Raw genomic sequence first — 23,949 nt, 5'->3', positions numbered from 1 at the left:
ACGAACTCACTTCAACAAAATTCTAGCTGTAGCTGAATTAAATCCATGATTAAACAGTTTGCTATAGGTTACTAGAGACTGAAGATAAGCATGTCCCAAAAAAGTAAAAAAAACACACAGCTGTTAACTTAAAAAATAATAGATTACTAATACATTTGACCAAAAAGAATAAAAGTTAGAACTGTTCATGTGTGACATATAGTCATTTTTTGACATAAAACTAATTTTATTGTTAAAATTAAAATATCATTTTACCCTTTCCTCCCCCCTGGGAAACCCTAAGAGTAATCTTTGAAGCATCCACTAAAAGAGATGTTTAAGGGTTGTTCTCAATATTATGGTCCTTAATTTTTCAATCCTGTGAATATCAGAAAAATAATGGTCCTTAATTTTTCAATCCTGTGAATATCAGAAAAATAAAAAGTTCTGAAGTGATAATACAACTGGGAAATTGTTACTATTGTTGGAAATATTTTTCAGATTGTCTCAGTACCATGCCAAGATAGTGAAGACTGTGATTGTGATGTTGGATTGGCCAGAAAATTACCCTGATATCAGTCCTGTTGAAAATCTATGAGCAATCTTGAATAGACAACAGAGTAAAAAGAACTAATTAGCTAATCAAGAAAAAATTTATGTGAAATTAAAATATCATTCCAGTGTGATGAAATTAAAGAGATGTATGCAACTGAGTGTAAGTGATTATATGCTAAATAAAATAAATCAAATTATCATCAAAGGTGGTCACATTACTTACTCAATGCAAGTTTTTGAATAATGAATTTTTGTCTTTTTAACATTAAATTGTACAGTACTGTAGCACCTGAAGGAAAGAAGATATTAAAAATTGACTAATAACAATGAGTTTCTGCTAAATTTTATTGGGAAATTGGTTATAAATTTCTTCTCTTGCTATTAAATAAAATTAAAATTAACAGATTAACTATTTTTCATAACTTTTTTCAAAGTATAAACATTTCTAATCACAAGAATATACTAAAAATTGGCTTTCACTATAAATTACAGATTTTACTTAAAATTTTTATAAAGAAATAATTAAAATGATTTACATAAAGTAAAAAAAATATTATGAATCTAATAAATAAATAAAAAATTATATATAACACACTTAAATAGAAGCAATAAAAAAATTGATACTCTACGTTCCTCACTAGTTCAATAAATAAACAGAAGATTGATTTAAATACAACACTACCTACTGCAACCAATACACTAGTTTCACATTCCAGTAAGTTATAGATTACAGATAAAATATCTATCACATTATAGCTACTGTTAAATATCTTCCACATTACCTGTTATCTTCAAGTGATACATGCCCTCTGCAGCACATACTTTCACTTTCTTCAGATCCATTACGATGATGAGACATAAAGGGTGTCATATCAATTTCTGGTGGAAATGCAATAACGGTAGAAATTTTTTGAAATCGGCTGGAATGTTCAAATCTCTGAAAAAAATGAAATTATGAGGATTAAGAAACACACATTATTATCAATTAGAAGAAAATATTTTTTTATAGATCTAACAAATTAATGGAACACCCTAAAAAATTGTTTAGTTCATATTCATTTGGCTATTTCTTTGAAAAAATATTTTCAATAACTTATTTATAAAATATTAAGAATCCTTAAATAAAGAGTAATGTGTTTATTATTTTATTTTGTATTCTGCAAAAATACAGGTTACAGCACAAATATAAAAATAACTTTTGCAAATAACTTAAAAAGCTCCATAGTATACAAATGTATGCGCATGAATTGTTGTTCTTAATGGCTTATCATAGCGTATACAAGGTCTGTTCAAAAAATAATTGAACGCTTTTAATTATGCACCAATGGAGATATTTAGTGATATGTAGTTGGGGGCATTGTATTCTGCATACCGCCTGTATAACCACACGTTCTTGGATTGCTGATACCGCATTTAGTTTTCGTTTTATTGTTATTTGAGTGCAATGTGTTTAAATGCTAGTAGCGATTTTTGTCTAACAAAAAAGTTTCAACTCCATTTCATGCAAAATTTTGCGTGAAGCCGGGGAAAAATTTCACAGAAATGTTTTAACTTTTGAAACAAGCTTATGGAAATGATGCTCTGGGTCGTACACAACATTACGAATGGTCTTTACAATTTAAAAGTGGTCTCAGTTGATTGAAGATGATCCTCGATCAGGAAGGCCTCCGCCTTCAACTGATGACACCCACATTATCAAAATCAATGATTTGGTATGTGCATATCACCAATCGACTGTCAGACAACTAGCAGAAGAGGTTAGCATCTCAATTGGATCTTGCCATGACATTTTGACTGAAAAGTTGAACATCAATTTGCACCACAGTTTGATGACCAAACAGCGAAAAGAACATCGACTGGAAGTTTGTTGCCAATGTCTTGAACAAGCCGATGACAATGAAACATTCATGCAAAGGATCATAACAAGACGAAAGCTGGGTTTACGGCTATAACATTAAGACAAAAGTTCAATCATCACAATGGATTGGCAAAGGATCTCCATGGTTCAAGAAAGCACATCAGTCTCGATCCAGTGTCAAAGTAATACTCTCTGTTTTTTCTATTTTAATGGAATCGTGCATTTTGAATTCTTGCCTCACAGTGAAATGGTGAACCATGCATACTATCAAGGTGTTTTACAATGGTAATGTGAAAAATCTACAAAAAGAGACCAGAGTTGTGGAGACAACCCATAGTTCCTTCACCACGACAATATACCTACACACTCAGCTTTGTCAATTTGTCATTTTTATGCAAAAAATCAGATGACTGTCCTCCCACAGCCTCCCTACTTGCCAGACCTGGCTCCTTGCAATTTTTTGTTATTTCTGGAATTAAAATCAGTGATGAAAGGATGCTATTTTGAGACTTTCGATGACAATACAGCAAATTCGTCACAGGCCATTTCAAATGAAGCTATGTAGGAGTGCTTCGTGATGGGCGAAAGGAAACACCACTGGAGACGTGTGTAAATAGGGGACAAGGACCAATAATCTGTAGAATTAATAATGAAGTTCAGTTATTTTCTGAACAGAATTTGTACATATTGCTGAATTATTCACAATGGTGGCTTGCATATAGGCACTGTGGACTGCAGCACCCCGTACTTCCACTTGATATTATCGATAACATTTAATATAATGAGTACTTTTTTGTTTAATTCTTTCTTTATACTTGTACAATATATAATCCTTAAGCTTAAGTAGCCATCTCCCAGTTTATGAAAATGATACAAAAATCGTTGTATGGAACTGTAAGATTCACAGTTCCAGCAGCGTGGTGTTTGGCTGTTGTACGCATGCGTACATAGGAAGAATTAGTAAAAAATAATTATGTATTTGTTTCTGTGTACATAGAGATTTAAATTAAGCGGTGTTTTTAAGCGGACATTTTATAAAGTTATTACCTAATAATATTAAAAAATGTTATCTATATTGACATTTTATTATTTATTATGGTTTTAAGCAAGTGCTTAAAAACCATGTACCATATTCTTGAATGTGATAAAGTGTAGAATTAGACTATTATCCTGCTTGGCTATTCTATTTGATTCATTTTTATTTTACAGAAAACTTTAATCATGGCCTTGAAAATGTTCAGAAAAAAAATTTCGGGAGCAGCACCTCCATTAATTTTAGCTACGAGTCGCCGCCATGCTTGTACAATCAGTTCTGACAAATGTAATTTATCTAGCAAATAATATATTCAATAAACATAAAGAACACTCACCAATCTTTCTGGAGTATTTTCATAGTAATCACAAACTCAGCCAAATAACTAATAAGACTCGCTCAGTGAAGTTAAAATTTCAATTATGCACTGTCACTCACACACTTTCCAAATCTTAGTAGTAATAATGAAATAGGATAGTTTTGGGTTGGATAATTTAATAAATCATTTTATTAAACATGTTGTCTAATGTGCTACAATCAATAACTAACAAAAAAACCACCCTTAAACACATCCAACTAACATCAAGCTCAATGGAAAGTTGCCAATTTACTTAAAAGCACTTCTGAAATTCATGGATTCATCATCAGTTATTAAAATACTTTCAAACAATGGTACCGTTGTTATTTTATCATGATTGTTTTAACATATAAACATTACCTTAGACAAAATTTTTATGGTGTTGAATATATCATCAGTTTGAAAAACATTTGTTTGATAAATTAGTAAGTCTGCATTGAGTTTGCAAGAGGTTTGTATATGTATGCTGGTTTTGTTCTCTCTCTCTCTCTACACATACATACTATTTTACTGAAACTAATCTTTCTAAGATACATATTATTCCCCTGTACTGTTAAATTATATTTACATTCTATTAAATACTTTCATAAAAAATTAACGTTAAGTTATGTCTTACTTGAATATTCTGTACCACAGATGATTTATTTATTAAATTTAATTTAATTTAGAGAGAGAGAGAAAGAGATGAAATTTGAAATGAACTATATAAATTTGGCTATATTCTCTTTCATAGTAGTCTATTTGGGGTGATAAAGTGTTTTTCTTCCACTGTGTCGCATTGTTCACACTTCTACATGTCATACTTGATTTCATGGTATCAGAACAGTAATATATATATATATATATATAAAACAAAAGCAGAAATGCCAGAAACCAGAAATGAATGAACTAGAAATTAAACCACAACATGAAAAGTTTATAAACTTATTTAATTACAAAAAAAGGCCTTTAGTAAGAAGAGGCACATTCAAAAGTCAATAATCTTGGCTTATATTGTAGTAGTCATGTTAATCATCAATAAACAACAAAAAAGGAATTGACTTATAAAAGATTTTAAAATAAAAATCCCATAGGTTAGGTTAGGGAAGTTTAGTAAAGTTTAGGTAAAGGTTAAAATAAGGTTAGGTTAGGTTACAATTAACAATTCTTTGTACTGAACTTTATACAATATCAACATAACCTTAACTCACTTACTTTGTCTAATTAATCTTAAATATTAAATTGGCGGATTTAAAATATACACAAGATAATATTGACACAAATCCAATACACCCCCTTAAGGAAGAATGTATTTGATTTTTCAGTTTAAAAATCTTTATAAATCAAAAATTACAATAATGTGACTTTTTTATATTTACAATCAGTGTGGTGAACTCTATAACAAATGCCAAGAGCATTGACTTTTGAATGCACATCATCTTTCTAAATAATTATCAAAAAAATAATGTTATTACAGAAGCAAATAGAGTGCACATTAAGTATACTATTTGATCACATAATAATAACAACATTTCAAACAACAGAAATTACAATTTCTCCAAAATGATAAATATACAACCGAAAACTCTCAAACATGAAACCTGATTGTGTGATCTGATCATTCAAAACCAATTTACATCTTAGTGGATGATGCAAAGCCACTAAATTTTTAGATATTGAAATCTCCATATTACATTCATGATTCATGCACTCATACAACCATTATAGAATCCTCATTGGCAGTTATTATATCAGGAAACACATTGTGTAATTTGGGAAATATATTTTACTAATTTAGGAGTACATTTATGAAATGGTTCACTTTTACATTATTGTACTATATTTATTTGCTCATATTTTACTCACATTTTCAAAAAAGCTAATTCTTTTTCAATATTTTGTCACACTAATCAGTGAATAATAATAATAATAATAAAAATCAACTTTACCTTGAGATGAAAACAAGCAACAATTGGAAGCGTCTGTATAGTAAATTGTTTAGTTGATTCCTGGTAATCTTCACATTTAATGCATTTAATTTTTTGTTCAGTAGCAGAGCCAAGATGTTCTGGCCTTGTAAATTGTTCGAGGCAATCGATTAATGAAACAGGGCCATTATTTGAAGTTGTACTGCTATCACTGCTTTGTGATGAATTCCCACTAGATGAATTACTATTTGAATTACCATTGTTGCCATTACTAGTTCCAATATCTAATGATATGTCCCGAAAAGGATCAACAGTAGTTGATACACCGCTTTAAATAAAAATAAATAAGTAAAATTTATAAATTATATTTCTAAAATAAAATCTATTGTATTTAAATGAATAAAATATACTTCAGAAATAATTTAATTCTTTTTAAAATAAGTATCTTTGAAGTGGCTAATTTTTTGTGAATAGCATATAATTATAAAATGTTATCAAAATTTATATTAATTTTTGTCAAATTAAATAGATAAACATCTTGCAGTGAAACATAAAATGTTGCATTAATTTATGGTGCAGTATTTACTGCTATGAGTAGTTTAGTTGGTTTAAAAGAACCTGAGAGTCAGCTGAAAACAATCGTAAATCAAATTGAAGTCAACTGACAAAACTTATATGGGAGAAAATCTTCACTAGCGAATTGTAAGTGATGATAAAACTGTCCTACAGGTGTGATGTAGAGACCAAAGTCAGTCATCATAATGGATTGGTTAATCTTCATCGAGGCTGAAAGACGTTTATCAGGTCAGGAGGTTAAATCTCTACATCACACTTAATTTTTTTCTATTTAGAGTCTTGTCCATCATGAATGTCAAATGGAAATTTGATTTCTGACAGAGATACTTCATTTTCTTGTAAAAAAAAAAATAGAAATCCTGAACTAAACTTTGGAAAGACTGTACAATCTCATGGTTCCTCCACTATAACAACTAAATATCACAGGAATTTATTTGTAATTTATATAAAGAAAAAAACTGCTCTTCCTTAACCTCCATACTTTCATGACCTTGCCACAGGAAACTCTTATTTATTTCCTGCGTTGAAATCCTTATACAAAGATAAAAGAAAATTTACAAATGGAACTATGGACGATATTGAAAATGCAATTTGGACTACTTCCTGAAGAGAAAAATATTGGTAAATTATCCACAAAATGAAGGATACATCAATGGGAAAAGCTCAATAAATTAAAAGATCTAAAAACATTTTATTTAGAAAACAAATGAATCACTGAGAGCAAGGCCAATGCTCTACGATGAGTGCTCAATACTTACCAGTCAAATTTATAAAACAGCATTCAAGTATTTGGAGCTGAGTACAGTTATAAAGCATACATCATTCTGTTAACAATATGTTGCATCATGTTATATAGTGTGATAGTCAGTCAAGTAAACCTGCAAGTTTAATGTATATCTGGTGTTCCAGTCCCAGAAAATGCTTGTCATCACTTTACATGTCCTCAGAGACTGTTCAATTTTAATAAATTCATGTTTCACCACCAGCAACAGTAAGATTAAGAAATTAATTGTTACCACCAGAAAGCATGAAAAATACTTGAAAATTCATCCATGAAGACTGTGAACAATCCAAGATGAGACATGACTGTAATCAGACCGGTCAATAAATCTTAAATGAAAATTATAATATGCTTTATGTTGCTGCAAATTTAGACTATCAGTTATTGTCACTCATTCAAAAGCAGTAGCATGTTGATATGTATCATGCACAAATTTCAAATGACAATTCAAATTTCATTTCTAGGATCATCAAAGATGGTGAGTATACAATTTTTGATTAGACTCCAGTCAAAGCAATGGTCAAGATGGAAGTGCTAGCTTGCAATCACAAAGTTGAGACAAGTATGAAGTTCAACAAAGTTCATGAACTTTTTATTTTTTCATATCAAGTGAATTCTTATTTTTAAGTTAATGTTTTGAAATACTTAAGAGAAGGTGTTTGATGAAAGTGCCCAGAACTGTGGATAAAAAAAAACTGGCTGTGCCACTAAGACAAAACAGCTGCTCACATTTTCAAAGTGATGAAATATTTTAGAATATTTAATTATGACTACTATGTGGTAATATAGTAGTAATATACCCTCTCGATTTTTTCTCAATCTCTCCCCAAAATGAAATGAAACTGAAAATTTGCTGCTTTAACACTGCAGATGTTAACCTAGCACAGTCACAGGCAATACTGGAGAGCCTTCAAGAAAAGGACTCAGATGATTTTCAGGCAAGGAAGAAGCATTAGCTAAGGTGCTACTGAAGGAAATAGTGGCCATTTTTAAACAAGGTAATGGTTATGTATGGTTTTAAACCTAGTCCAGGAAACTTCTGATACTACTTAATCAGTATGGGGACATTTTAACATGCCTTTTATACGTATTATAACTGGAAAAAACTAAACTGTCTAAATATTGAATCCAATGCAAAAAATAGGGAATAAGCTAAAACAATATGTTAGTATGTATAACATCATAATTGTGCTGTAATTTATAAATATCTCAATGTACACTATGTACACAATTTAGTAATTAGTACTAATGATATAGTATTATATAGTGTATTATTTTATTTAATATTTTCTCAATTTTTCAAAATAATGAATATTTTGACAGAAAAAGAGAATGAAGTGAGGCGATTGCATTTATTAGTTATTACTGTACTAAATGATTACTATCTATATTTTCACTACTCTCTGATACAAACTTAATTTTTTTAAACCATAACATTAATTTCTGTTATAACTTAATCAAGCTGTAAGCAGGACTTACACTGATTTCTCAGTTATCTAAATGTTAAACCGAATGTAAAAAAAAAACTGAAGAAGAAAATTATATTTAAGTTAACAATATTTCTTTACTGTTCAAAATAATCAATCTACAGGCACCAACAAACAAGAAATGAATAGATAAATTGTAATCAAGTCTTAAATTGACTTCATCACTAGGAGCAAGAAATTTTAAGTGGCAAACGTAGAAGGAGAAAAGGAAAGGGCAAACTCAAATTCAGTAACTGAATAATTCTGTAAATAATTATTTTCCTTGTTTTTTTATATAATATTTATAATACACAAACATTTGCCAAATATTTTTAAAACCTATCAGGAAAAATTTAATCTATTTCAAAAATATTTAGAAATGAAATTAGAGGGGAAATATTTTCTTTTCACTGACAAGTCAATCATAATATCTACATAAAATGAAAGTAAATGACAGTGAAATGAAAGTTGTAAAATTTATGCTATGATGTCCGATATGTAATACAACTAAAATATAAGGAATTTAAAGTACAAATAATATAATGAAACAAACAAAAACAATTCTAATAATAAATTTTAAAAGAAAACATACTTGCACGATTGACACACAACATCTGACTGCAATCCTCCAGTAAAAATCCGATCAATTATACATGTACAGCGATTTGGATTATTTGCTGGAGGCGTCTGTATACTGCCTTTGCAATGTCTATGAAGAATATTTAACATAGCAATAAAGAATTCATGTGCATCTTGTTGCTGATAGCCTGCTAAGTGTTTAGCATTCGTCCAAATGAGATGAAGCACTCTATGTAAAGTTAATGGTTCTTTTTCACCAGAATAAAACTGGAAAAAGATTATTTAAAAAAAAAAATTAATTTATCAATTAACAATCTATCAAACAACAAAACAAAATATAATTTGTATTTTCTTAAACTTTTCCTGCATAACTTATTAGTCACTATTATGAATTTGACATCAGATTACTTTTATCCAGGACTAGCATTCTGGTATCAAAATTAAGTTTTATTAAAACTAAACTGTTACCATCAAATCTTTCACAACATAAGACAATAATATTTGTCTTATTGGGAATAAACTAATAGTTTATTCCCAAAATAATTCATAATGTAACAAAATTTCTACATTAAATAAAAAGTAAATTATATTAATAAACAAATTTTTTTTAAGCATGAAGAGAAAGAATTATAGTTTTTACTAATAAATGCCACCCTTTTTACAATAGTGCTTTAATCACAGTACCATTTAATTTAATTTAATGCATAAAAATACTAAATAAAGGTAAAATAAATATTATTTACATTTAGCCTGGCCTATTACTCAAAAAAAAAAAATATATAAAAAAATAAAAATGTAATGATAATAAAAATGTATTTTTTCTGAGTAATGTAAGAAATAGTCCCCTACTAAAAGAGATAAATAAATCTAGTAATCCATCAAAATTCCAAGTAGTGCATAAGTTCCAAATTAGATGTAAACTGTCCAAAGCTTATTTAATTAAATCAACTGACAATTTTGCTACAGATATTTGTGAATGTTGGCAGGCAAGGTTTCCAATGGAGACAATCAAATTTGCCGAAAAATACAACTCAATTCAAATTAACTATAATTAACAAAACATATGACATACTTTCCAAATCAGATCTCTCTTCCTTGTTCTGTTTAGCCTCCAGGAATCACTGTCAGATATTACTTCAGATGAGAAAGATATGTATGAGTGTTAAATGAAGTACTCTTGTACAGTCTCAGGTCGACCATTTCAGAGATGTATGGTTAAATGAAACCCAACCACCAAAGAACAACAGTATCCTAGCATTCAAATCTGCATAAAAGACCCAACCCAATGGGTTTGGTGAACTTGTCATCGCAAATCAGCTGATTTCAAAGTCGAGAGTTCTAAGGTTCAAATTCAAATCAGCTCTACATTATTTTTAATTAACATATATGCGACTACAAAATTGTAACACTGATATATGAGACACGTGAATGATTTGTTTACATTAAGTAACACACTTAGGAAAGGTCGAAAAACAAATAAAAGTACAAAAATGATTTACATATTTCAAAATAATTGTAAGAAATGACATGTAAGTCAGTTCACCAGTAAAAATAGTTCAAGAAAAATCATCAGGTAGTAAAATTTAGTGTTTAAGTATAACTTATGAAAGACCTATGTGAGATACTACCTTCATTTCTTAGCTGCTTTTTCCATAGCACATAATTAATTCATGGCTTATATCAACCAATAAAGTGAAGACTTTCAAACCGTAAAGTAATTTTTAAAGCAATGCAGTAGCCTCTACTGAGAAAATACATAAATAATTCTTAACTAATTTTATTAGACAAAAGATTTTCTACACAAATTATGTCATGGCAAACAACAATTATAAGAAAAGTTAAGTGATGACCAGTTATATGGACTTACATATAAAATCAATATCAAAATTGATTTATTCATAATTTTAAAAATCTCTTTAATTTTTCATTATCATATAAACAAGAATTTCAGCAAAAAGCTTCAAAATTTGTATAGTTACTATACGAAAAAAACTTATATCTAATAACAAACACAATGTTGTTTAATCAGGTTCACTAATGCAAAAAAATTAAATAATTAAATCTCAATTAGTAAATAAATCCAGAATTTTAATTTTTCATAGATTAGAAAAATATTAATTTCAGAAGTTAATAACGACAGAAATGATAAGTAAACGAATTCCATGATATATCAGTAACAACTAACTAAAGCAACAGATAATCTTCAATTACTAACAGAATGGAGCAAGAAAACTTATCAGATATGTACAGTTCAACTTATAATATCAAAGATTTCAAGCTGTTGGAGAAAGTGAGGCAGAATTCTTAAATACAAAATACTATAATAACCAATTTCTATTTACTATTTATAAAACAAATATAATATACGAGGTGTGACTATTAAATAATGAAACTAATGTTGCTACAGAAGAACTGTGCATACGCCAAATTTGTACGACCAACAGCTGTGTAGCATGAAGCCTTCTCTTTTGATTGTTGCCACTCCAGTTTCTGCAGACATAGTCTGGCTGTGGCTATCGTTTGGATAACATTGTTTTAAATTATATAACATTATTATAATTATTGTCATAAAATTTCATTTGAAACTTGGAAAAACGGCTACTGAAACTTATTTTTTATTAAAAAAAGTATATGGCAATGAATTTTTATTACGTGCGCAGGTTTTTGAGTGGTTTAAGCATTTCCAAGATGGCCAAGAAGACCTTGAAGATGATGTCGTCCTGGTTGACCTTCCACGTCAAAAATGGATAAAAATATTGAAAAAATTGGTAATCTGTTTAGATCTGACCGTCAGTTAACTATTTGTGCAATAGCTGAAACTGTAGGAATTGACAAAGAATGCTAAGGCAAATTTTACATAACAATTTTAATATGCAAAAAGGATGCGTGAAAATGGTGCCTAAAATTCTCACAATCAAACAAACAGAAGCTCTGAAAATCTTTGTTCTGACACTTGTCTTTAATGCCACTGAAAATGACCCAAACTTCTTGGAAAGACTGATAACATGTGATTAATCTTGGCTTTTCACTTATGATCCAGAAACTAAGCATCAATCCATGCATTGGAAAGTCCCACCCGGCTCCAACTTCACAGAGAGCTAAAAAAGCTTGAATGAGCAAAACAAAATTTAAAGCGATGATGATTGTTTTTTTTTTCAATATTCATGGAATTGTGTACCTTCACTGAGTTCCTGAAGGTAAAACTATTAATCAACATTACTACCTTGAGGTCCTTGCTCAACTCCGTGAAAAAATAAGAAAAAATGACCCAAATTGTGGAAGAACAAGTCATGGTTCTTCATCAGGACAACGCACAGTCTCACACTGCATTGTCTGCCAAGATGTGTTTCTAGCCAAGTATAACATCCCAGTGCTAGACCACCTGCCTTATTTGCCTGACCTGCCACCATGTGACATTTATCTGTTAAATCTGCATTAAAAAGAACAAGATTTCATCATTGAAGCTATGAAAGAAAAAGCAGCACATGTCATAAAAGAGCTCACAGAGAAGACTTCCAGCACTGTTTCACATGGAGTGTTGTAGGGATAGAGGATTAGTGTCGTTATTTAATAGCCACACCTCATATATATGTGTGCACATGAAGTTTTAGTTACAAAAAAAGAAAGGTGTAATATTATAAACACAAATCTGACAGTAAAATTACTACTTTCAAATCAAAGTTGTCTTTATAGCTAGGAGAAAGATTATTCAAAAGAATTTTTTAAAAATATTTTACATACATTTTATGAAAGAGTATGATTATTTTTTCTGATAAAATGTTTAATAAGGCTATTGAAAGTAAAAAAGGATATGATAAAAAGTTATGGGGAAATTACTATTAATATTGTGGGACATTCAATGTGGAAGTTTAATTTGAAGAAGTAATAATTAAACAATTATACCTGACCCTTATCCAGAAAAAAAGGAAATAAATAACCAGTTTATAAGAGGCTAAGAATAATAATTATGCCAGATGAAAAATTGTTATTCCAAGCAAGTAAAACTTCATAAGTGTCTTATTTTATGTCATATATTCTATTTATTTTAATTTGTTTAATGAATCAGATATTAAAAATATTAATAACAAAAGAGAACTTGTAGATGTATGTGCTCCTCTTCTTACGCATAAGACTAACAATTATGGTACTTATGTTATTAAAAAGGGAGTCAGTTAATTACTTGAAATTAATTAGTAAAGTCAGTATTCTTTTGCTAAGTCCAACTACGTTTTTGAAAAGTTTGCACTTTTGGGAACCTTAATCAGTGGTTTTTAACAAGTTACTTTTGATTAGTATATTTACTGCACTAAAATTTTCACTTAGTATTTCTCTGTTTAAAAAAAAAATAAAAGATTTTTTTCATTTTAATATTATAAGCAATCAAATGTAAAGTAATTTCATCTAATACAAATTTGAACATGTAAATACACTATTTCTGCCTCTCAAACTGTCATTAATTATCTTAAATGCATTTGATGGAAATGGAATTACAGTGTTTGAAAATCTTTTGGTTTTTGTTAGAAAATTTCATTGAGAAGATTGTATGAAGATGAGATTCATCTTATTATACTTAATACATATAAGATTTATTAGAATAGAAGAAAAACCAGTAATAGAATGGTGTAATCTGCAAGATATGTAGCACATACTGTACCACAACGTTCTGTTACAGACCTTTTTCTCAATTTAATCAATAACAGTTGTTTTAAAATGTGATGTGATTTTTAACATGACTAAATGTAATTGTACTAGTTAAGTTTACTTCATTATTTATGATTAATAACACATGAATATTATTTATTGAGTACCAGTTACAACAATAACAAATGGAAAAAGTAGATTTGTAAAATTATTTGCGTATAAGTTCTTTATGTAGAGTTTCAGTCTTCAATGAGAAATTGGTCTACCTATGACCTTAATGATTATTTAAAAAGAGAAACCAATAATTAAGGAAATATTTCAATTAAAAAAAATTCCTTCACTCTTAGAAAAAGTCTCTTCTTTCCAAAAAAAATTAGACAGTTAAGATAATTGTAGATTTGTTAAGGTAACTGTAGGTTTACAATAAACATCTGACCTATACTCTGTTTAATCACAGGAAGAAAATCTTTTTAAAAAGTCATGCCCTGCCATAAATTCCAGAAAAGGATAAAAAAGTTTTTTTTTTATTTAACATTTAATTATGAACTGATAAAAAAAGAGTAGCAGTTTCAGAAACAACTGGTTAATACAAACAATTGAAGCTATTAAACAAAAATTGTTTAATAGGTTTAAACAAATATCTATAAATAAAATATTAAATAGAAAACACCTTACCTCCTGGAAAAGACCAGAGACTTCACAAACAAGGCAGTGATTCTGATCCTGAAACTGACAGACATGTTGTTCTGCAAGAAAATAATCCCTAAGGACAGGTGTATGAACTAATGCTTGAACTATGCAATTCATAAAACATGTATTACCTAAATTTAATAAACCACGGAGTCCTGAAATACAATCATAATTTGTAATAATAAATTTTCAATAAAAGTAATAACAAATTTATTATTTTTTTAACTGTCAAACATTTACAATTCTTGAACTTCATAAATTGCTTAACTTGTATTATAGAGACTTTATAAATATCAAGATAAGAACATAAGACAGATGTTTATAAATTTAATTCAATGAAGTTATATGTAAGTTTTTTATATTATAAATTATTTTACAAATAGAGGCACCATTTTGTTTGTTTTCATGACTTCATTATGTTATAAGTAGAATTTATTAACTTCTTAATATGTACAGCTAATAAAGAACTGAAATGCATACATTTGACAATAATAAACAAATTTATTAAATAAAATAATATTTAAAATTTTATTTTTATTAAAGCAAAATATAGTTTTATAGAAGATTCACTTGTAACATAGAATGAAGTTCTAAAACTATTTTATCAACATATAAAAGATAATCAATATTTTTATTTTTTTTTTAAATCACACATTTGCACACAACAGATTCAACACCTATTTCAAAATATTTAAAATAACATAGAAACAAATGACAACAAAAATTGATGATAATAATAATAATAAAAGATAACATTTTGTCTTTTAGACAGACAGGCATGTATGCCTGTCTGTCTACCCCCTCTCTCTCACTGTGTGTCTGTGAATTAAAGTTTTTGAAACCTTATTTTGGAAGTAGATGAATGTTTAATATCTGTTATGGTAGACAAATGAGACAAAATCTTATGAAATTGATGATATTTGCTAAATAATCAAGTTAGTAATAGAGATCTACTTCAAGGACAAACAATGAAAAGAGCATGGAAAAATTGGAATTATAATACAAGTATTTTATTAAGCTTTTAAAATAATTATAATAAAAAATAAAACTTTAATAACTTTAAAACATGTTTGAGAAAAATTAAAATTATTATAATGATCAAATATAACAACATAATTATAATATTACTAAAATGTTTCAATTGCTATAAATTCATGATCAATAAAATCAACTATTTCATCATAAAAGTATAAATTTCAATGTAAAAACTTCGACTTCTATTATCTACAAAAAATAATTGATAATAATGTAATATAAATTGTGACAGACAGTTTGACCACATTTAGTACTTGAAAAGAATATTGACTGAATCTCACTGATTTCAGCACAGTTTTGTTACATGATAATAACAATCCATACTGAGTAGATGAATGTAATCTCATTAGTATATTTTTTCACCACAGAAAGAGTAAATTAATTAGTTACCACTATCAGAAGATAATATATTTTTAATATATTTGGTTATCAACAACTGTTTCAATTTTGATATTTAACACACACAAATTGAATTTCTTTAACCTACAGACAATGCACCATGGCTTTTACAAACTGGAACTGTTGTATGGTGCATCCATTTTAGCTGATTTCATCAATGTTTACAGGACTTTACTTGATGTTGAAAAACGAATGCTAACTTCAGTTTCTAGTTACTGTTATAATATCTGGCAAAGTGCTATGTCTTCACTGTATGGTGTTTTGGTTTGTTTACAAGTGAAGGAGGTGGGGAAAAAATAACACCTGAATAAGCTCATGGGAAAATTTATGACTGGAGAAAATATTAAAACAGGAAAGCATTTAAAACATTGCTAATTTCAAAGAAATGTCAAAGTGGCACGAGTTATTTGTGAGCATACATATGTTCACAAATTAATAATAATATGCTAACTATTAATAATCACAAATATAAACAAAGCAAACAGAGGTGGGTAGCTGGTATGTGGTTGGAGTTATCACTTCCAGTGGATCTCTCTCTTCTCTGAGTTATAGATACAAAAGCACAAAACATGTAATATTGCATATAATAATATGTAGTCATCTATCTTTGTAAATTGTATTTGCTGATATTGTAATAGGAAAGTAGCAAACTTATATTCCTTTGAAATGAAATCATATGTACAAAAGGAAATTGATATATGAAAACATAATAAAAAAAAATTAAACAAAAATAGGTATAAAAACTCAAAGTAGTCAAAGGATTGCTAAGGAAAAATTACCTGGACAAGGTATTGAACAAACATTTTATGAAAATTATATCTAAGTATAAATCAATGTTACAAATTCTGTTAGGTTACTTTGTTTCAAATACCAAAGAACTTCATCAAAAAAAATTATTCATTCAGAAGTTGCATTACTTGTCCACAACATTATTTTTTTTTTGTCTTCAGTCATCTGACTAGTTTGATGCAGCTCTCCAAGATTCCCTATCTAGTGCCAGTCGTTTCATTTCAGTACCCCCTACATGCAACATCTCCAACAATTTGTTTTACATATTCCAAACATTGCCTGCCTGCACAATTTTTCCCATCTACCTGTCCCTCCAATATCAAGGCGGCCACTATTCCAGGATGCCTTAAAATGTGGTCATAAGTCTGTCTCTTCTTTTAATTATATTTTTCCAAATGCTTCTTTCTTTAACAATTTGCCGCAACATCATTTCAATTGTCACTTACTCACCCATCTGATTTTTAACATTCACCTACAGCACAACATTTCAAAAGCTTCTAAACTTTCCGTCTCAGGAACACTGATCATCCAAGTTTCACTTCTATATAAAGCGATATTCCAAACATATACTTTCAGTGGTCCATCTAATTTATTTCTACCACATTTCATTACTTTCATTTTGTTCTTTGTTTATTTTCAAATGGTAGTTCTTACAAAGAATTTCATCCATGCCAGTTATTGTTTCTTCTAAATCTTTTTTACTCACAGCTAGAATTACTATACCATCATCAAGTCATGCATCTTTACCTTTTCACCTTGCATTGTTGCTTTAGATCTAAATTGTTCTTTAACTGCTAAATTTATGTAAAAGTAACAGGGATAGGAAATATCCTTTGTCCGACTCCCTTTTTTATTACTGCTTCTTTCTTACGCTCTTCAACTATTACTGTTGCAGTTTGGTTCCTATAAATGTTAGCAACTGTTCTTCTATCTTTATACTTGTACCCTACACTTTTTTAAATGCTGAACATTTTATTTCAGTCTACATTATCAAATACCTTTTCGAAGCCTATAAATGTCATATATGTTGGTTTGTTTTTCTTTAATCTTCCTTATATTATTAATCTGAGTGGTAAAATTACTTCCTGTACTTTTTCTGAAACAAAACTGATCTTCTCCTAACACTTCTTTGACTGTCCTCTCAATTCACCTGTATAGAATTCTAGTTAAGATTTTTGATGCACGAGTAGTTAAGCTAATTGTTCCATATTCTTCACATTTATCTACTCCTGCTTTCTTTGGTATCATGACAATAACACTCTTTTTTGAAGTCTGACAGAACTTCCCTTTTTCATAAACATTACACACCAGTCTGTACAATCTATCACTTTCTCATCTGCACTGCACAGTAAGTCTGCAAATATCCCATCTATTCCAGGAGCCTTCTTCCCATTCAAATCCTTTAATGCTATATTAAATTTAGTTATCAGTATTGTATCTCCATTTTCAGTTTCTAATTCATTTTCTACATATCCTTCACTATATTCCAATCATCTAACAACCTTTTCTTTTGTATTATAAATCGGTTTACCTTCTTTATTAAACACATTATTAGATGTTAAATTATATACCACAAAATTCTCCTTAACTTTCCTGTAAACTGTCAATTTTACCATGAGCATTTCCTTTCTACTTCTGAACACTTTTCTTTAGCAAATTTGCACTTCCGATTTATAATATTTATAGTATTTCTTAACTGCAGATAGTTCCTTTTACAATCTTCATCACTAGAATTTTTATACTTTCCACGTTCATCCATCAGCTTCAATATATCCTCTGATATTCAAGGTTTTCTACCAGTCCTCTTTGTTCAGCCTAAGTTTGCATCTGCTGATTTAAGAATTTCCTTTTTAACATTCTCCCATTCTTCTTCTATATTTTCTACCTTATCTTTTTTACTCAGACCTCTTGAGATGTCCTCTTCAAACATCTTCTTTACCTTATCTTCCTCTAGCTTCTCTAAATTCTACCGATTCATCTGACTACTTTTCTTTAGGTTTTTAAACCCCAATCTACATTTTATTATCACTAAGTTATGGTCGTTATCAATGTCTGCTCCAGGGTAAGTTTTGCAGTCAACGAGTTGATTTCTAAATCTTTGCTTAACCATGATATAATCTATCTGATACCTTGCATTATCAACTGGTTTTTCTTCTATTCTGATCTTCTATTTTGATTTTTAAACGGTGTTAACAGTTACTAAATTATACTTTCTGCAAAACTCAATAAATCAGCCCCCCCTTTCATTCCTTTTGCCGAGCCCGTATTCACCAATAATATTTCCTTCCTGGCCTTTATCAATGCTTGCATTCCAATCTATAACTATTATTAAATTTTCATCCTCTTTTATGTGTTTAATTGCTTTGTCAATTTCTTCTTACACACAATGTATCTCATCATAATTGTGAGCACTTATATGGATATAGACGTTAATTGTTGTCGGCTTACGTTTTGATTTTATCCTGATTACAATAATTGTATCGCTAAGCTTTTTTTTAAATACTCTACTCTCTTCCCTATCTTCTTGTTCATTATGAAACCTACTCCTAATTGCCCTTTATTTGATGCCGAATTAATTATTTTAAAATCACCTAACCAAAAGTAGTTTTCCTCTTCCCACCAAACCTCGATAATTCCTACTACATCATCTATATTTAACCTACTCATTTCTTTCTTTTACCTACTCATTTCTAACCTACCAACCAATTTTAGACATTCCACTATCTGACTTGTAGAATGCTATTTTTTAATTTTCTGGTGACCCCCTTTCTTAGTAGTCCCCACCTGGAAATCCGAATGGGGGACTAGTTTACCTCCAAAATATATTAGGGGCCTCTATCTTTGTTACACGAAAATGCAGAGAGCTACATTTTCCTGGAAAAATATAAGCTGTGCAATACTCAGAATACTGAGCGATGTTGATATGGCCGTTTAAGTCCTCCTGACCTACACCTTTAACAACTACTGAAAGACCTGCTGCCCTCTTTCAGAAATCATTCCTTAGTCTGGCTCTCAACAGATACCTCTCCAATATGGTTGTACCTTCAGTCCAGCTACTCTGTATCACTGATCACTGACCACTCAAGCCCCTCACCATCACCAAGGTCTCATGATTCATAGAGGGAGAACATTACATAATTCTGTAACATGGAAGTATACAAAATATGAGCAGAATGAAGGCAGCAGATATGAATTTTTTGTAGAACCTTTTTTTTGGGAAGACCAGAGAGCAAAAAGAAGAAATATCATAATGGGAAAGAAACTTGATTATGAATGTCATAATCAATCCAGAAATTAAAAAAGTAAGTTAATATTTTTTACCTAGTGATACTTACCAATTGTTGTATTTTGAATAACTTGTCTTCGGCGAGGATTTTTCCTCAAGAGTTCTACTTCTTCTTTGGTAGGTTCCCATTTTCTGTACTTTGAACATATACCTAATGAACTGGCAGCCTTGTCTTTTTGTTCTCTTGCTATTTGAGAAAGTTCTGTGTCATAAATGTAATCTCCACATTGAAAACAGAACACGTTTCCACAAGCTAAATCTACAGCTGCAAAAAAATGTAAATTTTATAGATAAGTCAAGCATATATTACATATTATAATTAAAATAAATTATTGCATGCTTAAATGTGAATAAAAAACTTGTAATTCAGATTAGAAAATAAATCCAAAATTACCAGTAAGATTTTGTTATCCATGAAAAAACAATATTATTTCTGAAGACAGGTTAGCAAATGAGTTAGCAGAAGTTTTAATATTAAAAATTTTTTTATCAGACATAGGTAACAACTACTCTTATGCAAGAAAGTTTCCTAAAGCAATAATTTTCTAAAACTTTTTTTTTAATTTAAGTAAACAAAACTTATTTTGATGGAAAAAATATACATACTTATAAATGTAGCAGCTGGTAGCAAGTTAGTATATAAACATCATTATATAACATAAACATACATTAGTGGTGATTTTCTTTCTTTTTACTTATGGAAGTAATTAATTTTTAAATATGAACAATAAATTACACAAAATATTAATAAAAATCCTCCCTAATTCGTAACACTATGCCTGTAATTGGTGTAAATCATCAGATACAAAGTAAGAACATGAACATAGTGGTTTTCTAGGAACCCAATGAACTTATTATTAAGCTACAGAATAAATATAAAATCACATCTAATCAGCAGTGATGAAGTTATGTCAGATACTACTTTTCAAACAATCATTGCATTACATTATTTCAATAAATAACAAAGTATAATGGGTGTTGAGAATTTCAATATTATGTTTTTTTCATATAATAAACATTTAAATAAAAATATAGATCTAAAAAGGCTAGTATTCTATTGGTTTCAAACTTTTAAAAAAATGTTTTCTTTACAATAAATAGATTGAAGTATTTTAAAAAAATGTTTTAAATGTAATATAGAAATTTTATATTTCCACATTACAACTGTGTTAGTTCTAAAATTACTAATATCTCAGTAATTACTATTTACTAAATAAAATGACATTTTATCAACTAAAAATCTGATGTGTTATTTTGTGGAAGTAACCAAGTGAAATAACATAAGTCATTTCAATAACTTTTTTTAGATTTTCTTACACCAAATCATCAAACTGCATTGATTGCAAGTATCTTTTATGTTCGATGTACCTAGACTGACATGAGACCGATGATCTCTTTATTAAGATTGAGAAGAGCCAGTGATATATAGAGAACAATTTGCTTATTTTTAATAAATACCTGACAATATAACTCACAGATTCACAAATGAAGATTTTAAAGAACTGGTTTGATCATGCTGTACTTTCATTTCAGGATAGCATAAATAATTTAGCAAACTATTGAAAAAGATTACCAAATAATTTAATAATATAATAAAAAAATTGCAAAACATATGGTTCAAATTTTTTCCTTCCTCATTAATAAGTAGTTAATAAAATAGCTGTTAAATTCTGACTCCCCATTCATAGATTAGTAATGAATAGCAAGGAGCTGACAGAAAAAAAATATAATTCTGTTTTCACTACACATATTTCAATTCAAATATATAAATTATGGTGAGGTATTCTAAAATTCTGTTTTTTTTAAATTCAATTTTATTATAGCTATATTCTCTGATGGTATTAATTTTACTACTTTCTGATTTTTTAAGAAGACTGTTCTGTAAGGTCAACAATCAAGAGATATGTAATTGGATGTTTCCAATACCCAGATTACTTAAAATTAGGATTAACAGAGTCTTTTAGGAATAGTACAGTTACACTTTGGAACCAGTGGATAATATATTAAATATAAACGTATATGGGATTCATGATCCACAGTTACGGTAGTAACTCTGCTGTCATCCCACACACAGAGATATAGAGTTTAAAGCCATGCTATACTTTAATACCTAGCTCCACAACACTTTCTTCTGGTGGCCACTATCGTTAATTATGTTCTAATGAACAAATACATCCTAGTAAACAAGTTACATAAACAAAATTGGTCCTGAATCAATAAAGATGTGAAATATATACTTTGCAGGCCGTGTACAGGCCAAGAAAATCACATGATGATCAACCATCTTTAGATGGACAACTGAGGTTTCATTTCTACAAGCCCAGTCAAAGACAGAACTGTATAACAGTTCTGAAGATCTATCAGACAAAAATACAATCAAAATTATTTTAATGTTAATAGATTTATTCTAATTGATGAAAATCATTACCCAAGTAGTGTTTTTTTGTTTTTGCATGGTCCTGAATGTGTCCTTTGTAACAGCCAAAAAATATACAGTGCAAACATGAATGCAATCGAGATCCAATGCTTTTGCACACGTGACAGTAACAGTAACGCCACTGAAACGAACATTAGCAAGTAAATATATGCATCAATTATAAATAAAACATGTCATAATCTACAAAATAGCTGTACTTCTACTTTTATATTCATTAAATATTGAATCTGTCACTTCTGAAATAAATAAAAAAATCATAAAAATAGATTTTACTTTAAAATGCATTTAATAAAAAATTTATGAGAACATTCATTATAAACATTACTTATAAAAATATTAAATATATTATTTAACAAGCGAACTGAATATAAATAAAAATTGTTTTTTTCAAACTGAAAAAATTTCTCAAACCTAACTTCAAAATTTATCTGATGAAAACTCAATTCATAAAATCCCGGTAACCTATTTTTTTCAGTACCGTAACTGAAAAATATGTTTATTTGCAGCCGGGCGTGGAATATGATTACAAAAACAAAATAAATAACCGTTAAAATTATTCTAAATCATCATAAATATAACCTAAAATTTGTTAACTTCTACTTACTTATCATACACTTTAAGAAAAAGTATTGTCATAAAATAACATTGAAAAAACAATAACAGCTTTTACCCTGTTTGACAACTTACCTTCGTTTTCCGGGCCTCGGGAGTGGTACATGTAACAAAAAAGGAATAAATAGTACGATAAGGTTGTACACCTTTAGCAGCTTTAAAATTATTCAGGTGTACGCATCCATTTTCACTCATCTCAAATCCTATAACTGTTCGAAAAGTTAATGCTTACCCTATTTCAAATATAGTTTGTTTACCAGCACTACTACTAATCACGCTGGCAGAACATCCATCCCTTCTACTCTTTGTTGAATGAACTCTTTAACGACAACTAACGCTATTCACGGCAACGTTCCGAGTTACTATGTTGTCAAACGGGCAACTTAAAATCAGCTGTTAAGAAACCAAGCTCTTGGCGCGTAATCCTTAAATTTTCAAAGCTGATATCTTAATCTTTGTCATGGTTTAATCTTTATTTAGAATGCAAATGAAAATATCTGATGTGGATACCATATGACTTCCTTGTACGCCTATTAAATTTTACATACACATTTTTTACTGGACTTCATTTAAACTTATTTCATTTGAAAACGAGATACGATCCTCCAATTCTTTAATAAGGTGACAGTTACACAATTGCGATGCGGTGGACACCACATTGTAACGCATTTTTTTGTGGTGTCCGTATCAGCACTTTATATTAGTTTTAGTTTCACGTCGCTCGAGTAGTTTTGTGGTGAAAGTGAGAATATGTCGGTCGGATCCGTTACAAAGGACACATCGGTTCGAATCCGTCTTAAATACATACATTTTTTTTAACTTTTTTCTTTTTAATTTAAATATATTGATTTATTAATAATTATTATCCTCTGTAAAATTTTTTGAATTAAAATGAAAAGTACATAAAATTTTATTTCACTAATAACTTCTGCTTCTGATTTTTTTTCATTTATATATTTTTTATTGTT

The 23,949-nt window shown here is 29.2% G+C and overlaps 1 protein-coding gene across 3 annotated transcripts in view; it reads right to left on the bottom strand.

The window, feature by feature from the left end:
- Positions 1 to 23,274, bottom strand: part of not (ubiquitin carboxyl-terminal hydrolase nonstop) — a 31,046-nt gene extending 7,772 nt beyond the window's left edge. For 2 of the 3 annotated variants that reach the window (XM_075375371.1, XM_075375372.1), the window contains exons 1-7: positions 23,057 to 23,274; positions 22,361 to 22,490; positions 19,982 to 20,197; positions 14,409 to 14,578; positions 9,106 to 9,359; positions 5,712 to 6,018; positions 1,317 to 1,471 (exon numbers count right to left, since the gene is read on the bottom strand). In XM_075375371.1, the coding sequence (XP_075231486.1) occupies positions 1,317 to 1,471; positions 5,712 to 6,018; positions 9,106 to 9,359; positions 14,409 to 14,578; positions 19,982 to 20,197; positions 22,361 to 22,490; positions 23,057 to 23,176 (1,352 nt within the window). In that variant the 5' untranslated portion in view covers positions 23,177 to 23,274. The remainder of the gene's footprint in view (positions 1 to 1,316; positions 1,472 to 5,711; positions 6,019 to 9,105; positions 9,360 to 14,408; positions 14,579 to 19,981; positions 20,198 to 22,360; positions 22,491 to 23,056) is intronic. The other variant, XM_075375374.1, reaches the window with a different exon arrangement.
- Positions 23,275 to 23,949: the final 675 nt, after the last annotated feature.

Source organism: Lycorma delicatula, chromosome 9 (genome assembly GCF_047948215.1).
Source record: "Lycorma delicatula isolate Av1 chromosome 9, ASM4794821v1, whole genome shotgun sequence".
Taxonomy (NCBI): Eukaryota; Metazoa; Arthropoda; class Insecta; order Hemiptera; family Fulgoridae; genus Lycorma; species Lycorma delicatula.
The sequence above is the reverse complement of the archived record's forward strand: the minus strand, read 5'-3'. Positions and strand labels throughout refer to the sequence as shown.